Source organism: Ambystoma mexicanum, chromosome 13, assembly GCF_040938575.1.
Source record: "Ambystoma mexicanum isolate Mex_15411 chromosome 13, UKY_AmexF1_1, whole genome shotgun sequence".
Classification (NCBI taxonomy): domain Eukaryota; kingdom Metazoa; phylum Chordata; class Amphibia; order Caudata; family Ambystomatidae; genus Ambystoma; species Ambystoma mexicanum.
Window position 1 is genome coordinate 387165223 of NC_090938.1, and position 12518 is coordinate 387177740.

The 12518-nt window shown below is 43.7% G+C and overlaps 1 protein-coding gene across 2 annotated transcripts in view; it reads left to right on the plus strand.

The window, feature by feature from the left end:
• The first annotated feature begins 1152 nt into the window (after positions 1–1152).
• Positions 1153–12518, plus strand: part of AP1G2 (adaptor related protein complex 1 subunit gamma 2) — a 742171-nt gene continuing 730805 nt past the window's right edge. Inside the window, exon 1 of one of the 2 annotated variants that reach the window (XM_069633944.1) lies at positions 1153–1323. In XM_069633944.1, the coding sequence (XP_069490045.1) occupies positions 1319–1323 (5 nt within the window). In that variant the 5' untranslated portion in view covers positions 1153–1318. The remainder of the gene's footprint in view (positions 1324–12518) is intronic. The other variant, XM_069633946.1, reaches the window with a different exon arrangement.

Consider the following 12518-nt stretch of genomic DNA (forward strand, 5'->3'; position numbering starts at 1 on the left):
TCCTGCTTTCCAGCAATGTTGCCCTTCTTATAGTCCGCCTCTTGAGCCGTGATAGGTAGGTAGTTTCCCTACGTTTCCTTTTTGAATTCCATCCCCTCTGGGAGTTTTATCTCTACCTCTTTTATCATAATGCTCAATGCATCAGAGGAACCGGCGAGACAAAGGGGGAAATGGGAGTGAGTTGGGGACCATTTGAGGATTTACGGGGGGGGACTTAAAAAGGAAGGTGGCCCATTGATTGAGGTTTGCAGTGAGGATGAGGAAGATTTTCAATTGGCAGAATATTTTCCCATTCCCGTAGGAACCCGCCATCTTTTTTTCCCATCAATGAAGGCTGTTTTTGTGTTCATTTTGCTGAAAATGTCAACAGTAAAATTACAGTGTACATTTATGCAGGAACTAAGGGAGGGTAAAAAAAACCTCTTTGGAAAATATATGTTACAACATTTAGGGGACCACCTACTGGCCATGAGTACAGTGCTCATGGCCAGTAGGATTTGCTAATTTAATTGTGGGGGAGCTATGGCCCTCGGTAGTAGGCCTGGCCCACCTGCCATGGCCATGGTCTTTAGTCTGTTTGGTGCAACAGGGACAGTCGTCACGGCCGAAGGCCAGTCAGTACATATTATAACGAACAACAAAACCAACAATAAAACTATTATTCATAATGTCAGCAATGGTTCCATTGGCTAACCAATTGCGTTCTGGTTTTCTGTCCTTTCCTGGTTTCTGACTTTCTTTCTTATATTCTCTTGTTTTCCCCTCCTTTTTAGTTTTCTCCTTCTGCAAACGTGTTTTTTCTATGTGCTGTTAATTCTTTGTCTAGGAAATATATTGCTCACTTCTGACGTTTGTATTTTGTAATGTTGGGAAAAAACTTGTAAAGATAATGTCAGCAAACGAGGAGTGTTTAGCTATTCTATGCGGCAACGTGTAAAGATATTTGTTCTTAGCCAGTGATCAAGATCTTGCTGTAACCATGGTACGACGGGCAGTTAAACAATATTTGGGGGGATGCGCCGAGCATGCTGGACTCTTTCATCAACGAGTCGTATCAGTAGACATTTTCTCTTTGGGAGTCAGTCTGTGTGAATGCTGTTCGCCAGACCAACTGTTCTCTTTCTTTTTATTGTGGTTGGGAGTTCCTCCCCAAGTGATTGTGGAATTCCCTCTGGTCCCAATTCCGTCTTGCGACTTACGACTTTTCACTGACTGCAGTTCCCCGACAGGCCGCTTTCGCAGCGCAGCGGCCTCCCGGGGAACAGCGCATGCGCTCACCATCCAGGAAGTGGCACTGCTGGCGGAGGCAGCGTGAAAGATGAGGTAAAGAGGTGCCTTGAGGAGGCGTGCGTGTACGTGGATTTGTCTGTGTTGGGTGCGTGTTGAATGAGTGTGTGGCATTTGAGGAACGGCGTTGTGGGTGGCGGGGTGTCCCCTGCGGAACACATGACATGGTGGGGTGCGGGGAGGTGAGAAAGGGAGTTTAAGGTGGCGTTGAGAGGGTAAACTGTTTCACCGCAGCGCTGTAACTGTTCTCGACGAAACGAGTTTCAGCGAAAACGGACTGTGAGGAAAGAAACGGCTGGATCACAATGCATCATGCACAAGTGATCCTTGTTGCCCCTGAATGGCTGAGACCTTGATTTTTCTATTTTTCTAAAGTTCAACATTCGCCCTCCTGTTTATCTCCATATGAGTGAGCATCTGCTCTCAGCAGAGGGTGGGGCCATCAGCTACTTCAATCTGACAACTCCGCACTCTGATTAAAGCAACTAAATCCTGACCACTTTGTCGTGACGCCTGCTTGTAAATGCTTTTTTTTTTAATTGATCGTACCTTGGTGCATAAATACATGCACGCACGTGTCAGCTAATCAAATGAGCCATTCAGTAGATGCCGTGTAAATGCGTGTGTTTTATTTGCTCTAACAAATGTGTGGTGCTAAAGTACTATGCCTTTTAGGAAGTCCTTTCTTGAAGGCAAAGGAAATAAGTTGCATAAACATTTTATGTAAGTAGTATTTAACGTTGTCCGATTTCCTAATACATCTTAAATTAAGAACGTGTTGAGATGGGTGCATTGATCCCATTTGCTGAGGTTGCCATACAGGAAAATGCACTTTCAGACAATCGAGAAACTAAATAGAAAGTATGAAAAGTCATGTGTATTAGTGATAAGTATTTTCAAGAAAAGTAATTCTTTTTCTATATATTGTAAAAAAAACGTTATTATTCATTTTGGTTTCTGCCTATGTGTACGTATAGTCATTTGTTACACGCTGTTATTTTATATTGTAATAACTCTCATAAGATGTAAAGTGTGTTTGCATATATTTTCTCCACTAAGATTAATTGGTTATTAAACCACTACTACTCTTGCAACTGGCACCTTCAGTCCTTCACATTGAGCATCTTACTTGGCTAACCTTTTACAGTGCAGTGGCACCTGCTCCAAGAGGCCTACACGTATGTAGGTGTGGCTCCTGTCACGAAATACAGGGCCGATAATCACAGGCGTGACACAAAATTGGGCTTTCACCAAGGCTTTGTTATAATGCTTCTCAAGAAACGTAATTTACATTTTTAGATCTTCTGGCATGCAATTGGTAAGGCCTCGTCCCCAATGTACCTTTTTCCTCCAACTCAAGGTGTCTTCCATACCCTAACCCCCCCCCCCCCCCCCCACCACACGTCTTTTCCTTTCGCTGCGTGTCTCGGAAAGGTCAGGCTGGCAGGGTTTTTTTGTTTGTATTTTGTTGTATTTAAAACTGTTATTGGCTACGTGTTGCCTTTCAGAGGACTTGATGCACCACAAAATAAATGTCTCCTAAGTGGACAAAAGGGAAAGGCTCTCTTCTAACTCAAAAAAGGGTATTTTCAAAATCTCTTTGGGTTTTCCCCGGCGTCACTCAGTCTCTGGGTTTCCTGGTCCCAATGGTGTCAAAGAATTCCGTTGCTTACCAGAGTTCTCAGCCGGTCGTTTGGGCCCTCTCTATTGAACTGTTGCTGTGCCCCTGGTGTCTGGTTCATCTGCAGTGTGGGGCAAATGGTTGTCAATAGCTTTGAAATCGCCATGCCTGTGATCACCACAGCTGAATTGGTGGTTGTCTAAGTGGCCCATGCAGAAAGGAGGCTGGATTAGAGATGTTGGGGAGTGTTGCCTAGTCCCTAGCCAACTCCCCTCTCCCAGGGATCAACATTGATGGCCCCACTGAATATCCTCCTTGCCACCTTGTAACTCCTGCCTAGTGGGGGTGGGGGGGGGACCTCTGGCCTTCCTTCAGGGATCAGGCTCACCTCTGGCTCCTCGAGCACCTCATCGATGCTTCCCAGAGGCCGTACCTCTTCTACACTTTAAAGGCGTGCAGTGTGACTGAGTGTCCCTATCTGTTGCTCCTCCAAATTCCTTGCCACCTCTGTTTGCTCCAAAGTCTCAGTGAGAGGGCAAAATGGGCACATGCTTTGCGCTCCAACCCTGCCAGGGATACTCACGTGATAAGTGCGTGCACATTATTTTTTATTTATTTTTTACAAAACATACTTTACACATGCCATGATATTATTTAGTTTGCTGCTGAGGTATTGAGCCTGCAACCTGGCTTTTGCCTATTTAAGTCCGATCTGATAATGTACTCCTATAATGTGTTATAGCGTACACTGTAGGAATCATGTAGCATTTTCACCTTTTTGCTTTTATGTTATTTGACATTTATATAGCGCTCCTATATATCATTGGTATGACCTCAAAGCGCTGGTAGGTTGAACGCCCCCGGGGACCGTAGTCCAGCTCAGTCCAGAGAGTAGGGTGTCATAGGGTGCTTGGGTGCACCGAGTATGTGCAGCTGATGCGATTGCCTGATGGTAGCTGCATCCTAGCGTTAAGTGTGGTGGCATTTGATATCAGTTGAATGTGTGCAGTTTGGAGGAAGGACACCAACACTGGGTTCCGGGTGCACTAGCCCTGTGTAGGACATTTATATGTGCAGCTAGGACGATTTTCATGCGTATAGCTGCGTTTTATCAGAATGTTGAGGTGTTCATGGAATATTGTTCGAGTGTGAGCAGCTAGGCCGAATTGATCGAGGGGTGTAGTTGCGCTCTAATTGTGTGTTGGTATATAGTAGAGAGTGAGCATAGTGATAGGAGAGGTAAGTGTCTGGGTGGAGTTTGGTCTAACAAGCTGTCTAATCTGGATTTGAAGTTTGCGATTGCTGGGTTCAGATAAAATTATGAGTGATTTAGTAGGCGCATTCTGTGGCGTCATTGCTCGGGACCTCTTTGAACATTTGTCATCAGGTTGCAAGGTTTCTGCCACCTTAGATGGTCTTAGTCGGCGTTATGGAAACAGCCACGTTTTTGGCGCTTTGCAGAAGGTCATGTAGTCTTAGGAATGTCGTATGTGTGGGGGGAGTGAGTTCCACAGATTTGGGGCCAAGGTTGAGAAGGTGGATCCTCCGATCGTGACAGAATATATTGATCACATGCAATAACCCAAGTTAAAATGCATATATGCTTGTGTGCCATGATGGTTCAGAAGAAAACTCGGTGTGTTATGCACTCACATTTGCCAGATCACAGTGCCAAACTCTGGCAAGGCTTCCTCAGCCTTTCCTCTGAATGAGGTTGATAAAAACATCTTGGTTATAGTAACATCTACTGTGCTACAAAACAATGTTACTTGCACTAGTTATAAAAACGAACATAGTATCAGTATGGGACAGGTCTAGAGCTTAATTCTTCCCAATAAGGTTTGTAAAACTGGGCAGCCACCCCAATAAAGATTGAAGAGCATGAAGCTTTAGTCGGGAGAATTGATTAGACAGCCAAAGTCGAGATTTTGGAAGTGTCTAGACTCGTGTCCTGGCTTTGCCACTGGTTGATACAGTGACTGGTCACATCTTTGTATCTCGCTGTATAGGACTGAGCTGTGGAAATGTTTGCCGCCTCCTGTTTTGGTGGCATTGCTTATTATCCTACTCTCTTTTGCTGCAGGCCAATTTAGTGGAGAGATGTAAACCTGAGAGAGAGAGAGGACCAAATGTTAAAGGCCTCTGGTGAGTTTACTTTCAGTTCTGTGTAATTGACACAAAAGGGTTTTCTTTTTTAGTTCAATTTCTTCAGATTATGAATAACAATCTGCATCTGTGCCAAACAGTCACTAGTGACTATCGCACAGTTTGTATTATTTTTCTTTTTTATACTCCCTTTAGTATTCCGGTACTTGTGTACTTTCCTGCAGTAGAAGAATTCTACATATGCTGGAACACAAACGCCATCATTGTAGATTGCGAATGTTGCTCTTGAAATGCTACTTGTTTACACACCAAGCTATGCATTGGGATTGTGATACAAAAAAGGGAAGGTTCCCTACTTACATAGAGAATGGGCAATATAAGTGCAATCAAAGAAACTGCCCCTAGTGGAAGAACGTTTTCTTTAAAGGGACCTATCACTAAAGACAATTCAAAACAAACTTAATTTTGTAAATCGTAAAGTATCTAGCTATTTATAAATGTGCATACAATTTGTCACAATGGAGGAAGCTATGTCAAGATGTACGAAATGGAATATTGAGAATAAAACCATATTTCCTTTTGAGATACGTTGGTATTGACAAGATTTTGAATTGTCTGTTTTGAGTTGTGGTTAGTGATATGCCTCTTTAAATAAAACGTTCTTCCTCTAGGGACATTTTCTTTGATTATATGAGCTTGTATTGTGACAAGGAAGTGAAAGGGAGTGATCCTAGATGCCTTCATTTATTCGGTTATGGCGGGTGGCAAGGTGTCTTTGTCCTGGGCCCCAAAATCTCTGAACATGGCCCTAACCAGCAGCACCTGGTACCTCAAGAAAAAAACGTACTTTGATCAATTTCTTCGTCATTTGGTCGATTTTGTATCCTTTTCAATTTCTTTCATTTTGTGGGATAAGATGTGTCCGACGTTTATTCTTTGCCCATCTCAGTGCTTTGCACTCCCCTCCTCTGCCACCCAACTTCAGGTGTACTGTTTGCACCCTCCATGCGTGTCAATGAAACTTGAAGGTAGAAGATATTGTTGAAGATTTTCCACCCATCCCTCTTCAGTGTTACAAAGTAGGGCGGATTTGCCCAGACGTGAGGCCCAAGCTTTCTTTGTCTACAATCCCAAGGTACACTGCACTGGTGACGCCTAGTAATGCGGAAACCGATCGGCTGTTGTTTTAGTTTTTGCACTCAAGGGACGTGTTTAACAGTTTCGGCTGGACTGCCCCTTTTGCGCGGGAACACGCTCGATTTGCATATGGTTTCTCTCCATTTGTAATTGTTAAATAGCCTAAAACGATTTAATGGAAAAATGCCCAGAGCAATTGTTTGTCCTCCATAATTTGTCAGTGGATTCTTGACCTGTTGCTGCCCTAGCAACAGTATGCTGGTTGCCCAAATCATGCTGGACGTCTTGTAAGTGCATATTTAAAGGCATGCATACCTTTTAGTAACTAGGTTTAATCAGGTGTTTACATTAACTGCAATCCAAACTGCTATATTATATAACCTACATATTCGTATGGTGTTGCAAAACAGCCATTTATTTATTTACAGCACTAATCCCACCTAGAGGCCGCTTTAAAGTGCTTAGCCTAAAAGAACATTTCAGGTTAAAACACTCTGACCGGTTACAAATCAAACGAGCTATGGCAATGCCAACACTTTTCGTAGGTGGGGTCCAGCATATAGACTAGTATATGAACAGGGTTAAGAGACTGGTTAGTGCACCGATAATGCTGCATCTCATACGTTGTATAAATCCATACACTTTATAAATGAAGCAATTGCTAAACCTGAGATATTCTGATTATTGATGCAGCAGGACCATATATAATCATCATCCCCATTGTGACCCCATATTTAGCCAAAAATAACCTTTTATTGCACAGTTAGGGTCACGAGAGAAGTACATGTTTAACAGTTTCAGTCATGCCTTTCATGTTAGAAAATCGACAGTATGATTCATCCATGCCTATCAATTTCCTATGTGGAAGCACTTCACGCGTTGGCAAGATGTTCCAACAGAGTTTCAACAGGATCGTTCGGTAGTATCGATTAGGAAATTGTAAGAGAAGGGGCGGAAAAACCCAGCGTCGCTTATGATCCCACTGTAGGTGTGTCACAGAGGGATGGATATGAGTGAAATCAATTTGTCGTAACAATCCAGTCTTTCTCGAAGAGCAATCTTTTAACCCTTTCTGGATTTGAAATGAAGGTCTCTCTATCCCTACAGAGATCTTTCAAACCATTGATCACAAGTCTCCCGAACTCCACTTAAAAACGTATTTGGGTTTTGTCCTGAACCACATATACACCAATAATTTTCCTAAATCTGCGAAAAGCGTGTAGGGGAGCAGGGCAATCATGCTATGGAAAAGGGCTAACAGTCTCCAAGTCACCCGAACCTCCAGGGAGGCCAATCCTAATTCATATCTAATGGCCACTGCTGGGACAGTTTGGTATCTTAAGCACCAGTCTCCACAGTATTCCCTTTAGTGTCAAAACTTCACCAATTCACAGTAGTGTAATTCCATCCCATAGAAAAGCGTTGGTACTACCAAGGGTTTGATAGAGAACATCTCACATTTTTGGTCCAATTTGTTAATCTGCTTGGAGAGAATACTAGCTTTCTGTCTAAGGAAAACATGGAGACCAGCTCCTGAAGACCAAGCCATAAGTGGGAATCCCAAGTAGAGCACACTGGTTGATTTATCAATTGGGACCCCTTTCATATTCCAGCTTTGTTTTCTTTCTCTGTCCTCTAAACAGCCTCAGAACCTGGGTGTTCTTGGGATTAACATTCAGACCATTCTGCATAGACTGCAAATTTGTTAATTAACCATTGAAGGCCCACCTTAGTGCAGTTGAATACGCAACTCACCCAGTTTTGGTGTAACCAGCCCTGCCTCTGCCAAAAAATACCCCCATATCAGATACATATACATTGAATAGACATGGGGCAAGAGCACAACCCTGTCTCCGTCCCACCCACGTCGGAATCCTCCAGGATAGATTCCCATCTAGGTTAACTCTAACCCGTATACCCACATTGTCATATAATCCCATGATGAGCCGCAACAAACCTCCTGGCAACCCCCACTTCATAAGCTTGGACCACAGCTGGTGCCGACCCTATCTGTTTCCTGTAATGCCCTCATAACCAAACCATTAAGGTTCGTTGAATGACCTGTCCGAAACCCCATCTGAAATTTATTTAACCGCTGGGAAGCCTTCATCCACTCATTTAAGTGGATGAGTAAAATAGAGGCAAACATTTTACAGTCTGCGTCTATAAGAGCTATTGGCCAATGGTTCCTAGCCTGATGGGAATCACATAGCTGTTTGCCAAGAAGTGGGGAGATCTCAATTTTCCATTTGAAGAGTTTAGTAAGAGTGTGCGCCCAAACAAACAACTTCCCCTTAAAGGTGTTCTTGTTGAGCCCATTGAGGCCGGCAGCCTGTGAGGCTTCAGCTCTTTTAATCAATGTACCCCAGCACCACCTCACAATCAATAATGGGCTGCACGGCTCCAGAACAGTATGTGGTCAGATAACTGACACCCTCACCCACTTTCTGGTTTAACCCCATGCAGATTGGAAAATAAATCGACCCATTGGGTTTCAGAAACCGCATTCAGTTGGCTATCAATGGTGGAAAATTCTTGCCCATTGATCAACGACATAAAGTCGCTCAGGTCTCTTTTAACAAGGGTGCATATCATAGTTTCAGCATCCTTTTGCAGCAACGCTACTTTCCTGGACTTGGAATATATTTTATATATCTGTTTAACCAATCTTATTCTCTTATTCTTTTGTGATTGGTCTCAATTCGAGCAGCGTATCAACCTCAAGGATCGAAGCATGGACGCTTTTTCCCTGGCCAACTGTAGATTAAAAATGTCTGTCTACAGAAGGATGTGCCCAGCCTCATACTCGGATTAATTCTGGCCTTGTCGATCAAGCAGCCCAGGAAGGTGTCAAACCTGCGAGGGTTAATTACATGTAGTTTCCACTCTATGGTGCTAGTACTCATAAGGGCAGTTAATTTGCTGTTAAGGATCCCTATATTCTGATTGGCCCATCTAATCTTTTTGCCCTGTCCCACAGTGCTAATACCAGTAAAAATCCCCTCTGGTCATTCTATTCACCAGTATGTCAAAATCCACTTTCAGGACACTATGATCACTCTGTGTGTTTGCAAAGATTCTAACCCCTGTATTCAAATCAGATGGAACTGCATCTGTGAAGATATAGTTTATAGTTGAGGAGCCCTATCCTCTATTCCAGGTTGGTATTGCAGTATCAGATGAATCAAGGCCCCCATTCAAACAGATCAGACCCATAGATTCCACATTCTCCACCATTGTCGCTTTTGATTTCCTTTAACCATATCTGGAAGAGTCTCCCATGATTCGTTGTCATTGTTCGATACACAACCATCAGAATTAAGATCCTAAGCTAAGATTACTCTCCTGTTTGGAGCATCCCTCTGCCAGTCCTGTAATAGGGTAGTAATAGTTTCTAGAAAGTTATTCTGTTCTGAAATCCCCTTATGCCAGTAAACATTACAAGTTTGACCACATCGGAGGAAACTTTAACTGCCATGATCCCGAAGGGGAGATCAAGCACAGGACTTGAAGTAAAGCCCAACATCCCCTTTATTGCAATCGTCAGGCCCACCAAAGGCCTCCCTAATTTATTCTGTTTAGTAAATTGGCAGAACACCTCAAAACCATCTATAGACAAATTGTCCACGAGCCATGTCTCTTGCAAAAAAGATACAGTTACTCTCTTAGCATAGCAGTGGTTTCAGGGTTAGTTAACACATGCAGATTCCACCTGGTATTCCATGACAGCAACTTCAATTTTATTTCCTCCGCAATCAACCCTATGCCTCTTTATATACTGTGTATGGATCAATTCCACAAAGCTGTTTTGATTTGGTCCCAATGTATTGAGGCCTCTGTAATGTTGCCTCACTTGCCAAGGACTACGTCTGTCTTGTTGAAGTACCACTTTTAAATTCTCACCATACTGAAAATTGTTTTTAACAGGATGCTGCTCCCCTTCAAGTATTGTCACCTCAAATCGCAATTTCCCCAGGGTATCACTTTCTGTCATTCCCAGATTCAGTACCAAATGGGAGTTGAAATAGATATTACGTTTCTCCGATTGGTCCCAATCTTGGAATTGTATTCTGTTCAATTCGCAAGAAGATAAGAGGCTTCAATTTGGGATTTCTACAAATATTTGGAGTAAATTTCCCTGGTTCAGACAAACTGTATTCTTCCAAACCCAAAGGCTCGTCATCTGTATCGTTTCAGTGGAATATGAGTCCTTATTATATCTGAAATTAGCAACTTTGAATGTCTCGTTCCTGCCCTTCATATTCTCAGAAGCAAAATGAGTCTTGCTGCCTTTTGGCTCCCCTCGGAATACTCCAGAGTCTCACCTCTCCAGGGCCCTGGGGGTTGCGATCACATTGGCCAAAGGAATCGTAATTAATCCAAGGCAATTTTTAGATCAGTCGCAGATAATGTTAAATTTACATTTTTGCACGGTCTCAAAAAGCAGGGGAGATGAGTCTGGCTGCAACCAATGATGATCCAGTCTTTGTTAACCCCTTGGCACCAGTCCTTAACTTGAAACCTACATTAGAATCTGAAGTCTTGGGCTCAGACACAAACAGGGCCCACTCTGCTACGCAACCAGAAGCCCTTGTTTCTAAGGGCTTCTCTGGTTTCTTGTCTGTTCGCATTTGTAGTAATAAGGTTTCTATGACCTCTAACCAGCTTCCTTAAATTGGATCTAGAATCTCAGGCATTTTACCCACATTTTTTTTAATGCAAATAAATATTTCAAAGGTAAAGTCTGACGTATTATCCCGGGGTGCATCAGATAAGTAAGAGTGTGCAGAGATGGAGAAGCAGCAGACACTAAGACTCCGGGGGAAGCCAACGTGACAGTGGCAGCTGGGCACGTCACTGTTGATTGATGTTTATTGGTTTCAGCATCACTAATTACCACGCTATTGCAATCCATCAAAACAGGTTGGACCGGTGTAGCTGGTATATGAGAGTATGCCCGCATACGTCAAGTCACATTGGCAAGCCTTATCCAACTCTCACTGTGCCCCTCAGTCTGGCAGGCTATATAAAACCTATCTGGAGTAGCCTGTGATGAAATATCATCAAAAGATTTCACCCATAGTCGAAAATCCATACTGCTTACATTGGGCGATATCGAAAAAAATCTCTTTAATAAATTGCTAGGTATTGGATCCCATTTGGCTATTATCGGATCCCTTAGTTTCCATACAAGACTGTGTGAGCTTCTCCATAGACTTGTAAGGAAACTGCATCGCTTTATCCACAGCTACCGAGAGTCGAGACGGATTACCTAAACTGCCGGTCAGCCCTCTTCAACCCCACCTCTGGCGGATCCTCAAGATTGATTAATTGTTTGCTTGTTAGTTGCTTATACAGCAAGTAAAATACAGTTTCAAAGCGGCCACAGGGCGAGGGGAGGGAACAGGGGAGTGAAAGTGCCAGTTAGATAGCACTGCGAGTAGAACGCTTGCTTTGACATCTGTGCGGAGCCTGCTGACGCAGGTTCGAATCCTGGCAGGGCCAAACTCAGCCTTTTATCCTTCCGAGGTGGATAAATGAGCACCACACACCGTTGGTAAGCAGCGCTCAGATGCCAGAGGGTTCATAGCGCTATATAAATGCAAATTATTATTATTAAATACACTACAGAACACAATAATAAAAGCCGTGGAGGGAAAAGGAGGAAGGATGAGGAAGGATGAACCTACTATGCATTGTGAGTATTCAGAACGTGCAAGTGCAGCAAGGAAAAGGGAGGAGGGCGTAAATGCTGGGGAGTCCAGGCTCATTGGTGAGCCAAGTGCTTTGGTTGATGAGTGCTACAAGGCCAGGGACCATGTTAGGAGTAAGTGCAAACCTCCAACGGTGTGCCAAGGTACAAGTGCTGAGGGTAGATGGGAGCTGGGCAGATTGGGTGTGAGAGGTCAGGGGCCCCAAGGAGGCATAACAGCCCCAGACACCAATCATAGCAACTGTGGGATTAGCAGAGAAGAGAAGAAGGGAAGCAGGAGGTGAAGAGGTAGGCCTCTGAGAGAGTCCTACTCAAGGCGCAGAAGCAGAGGGAGACTGGCCATAGGAAGGAGCCAGCTGAAGAAAGCGATCGACCACCCATCTTCTGTTTAGCAAAGTGCTTTACACAGAAGGTGTTGGTGCCTGAGGAACGAAATGGCAAAAAGGAGAGTATTTAGTAAGATAAAGTTGGGGATCGTGTGGTCCCTGGGCCTAAAATTCCTTGTGGATGATGCAGATGGATTTTAATGTAATCTGTGCAACAACCGGGAGCCAATGAAGACTTTTTAGGGCAGGATAGATGCAGTCCCTGGGTTTAAGACCAAGGATAAGTCATGCTGCCCTATTCTGGACTAGCTGGAGGGGTTGCAGAGTG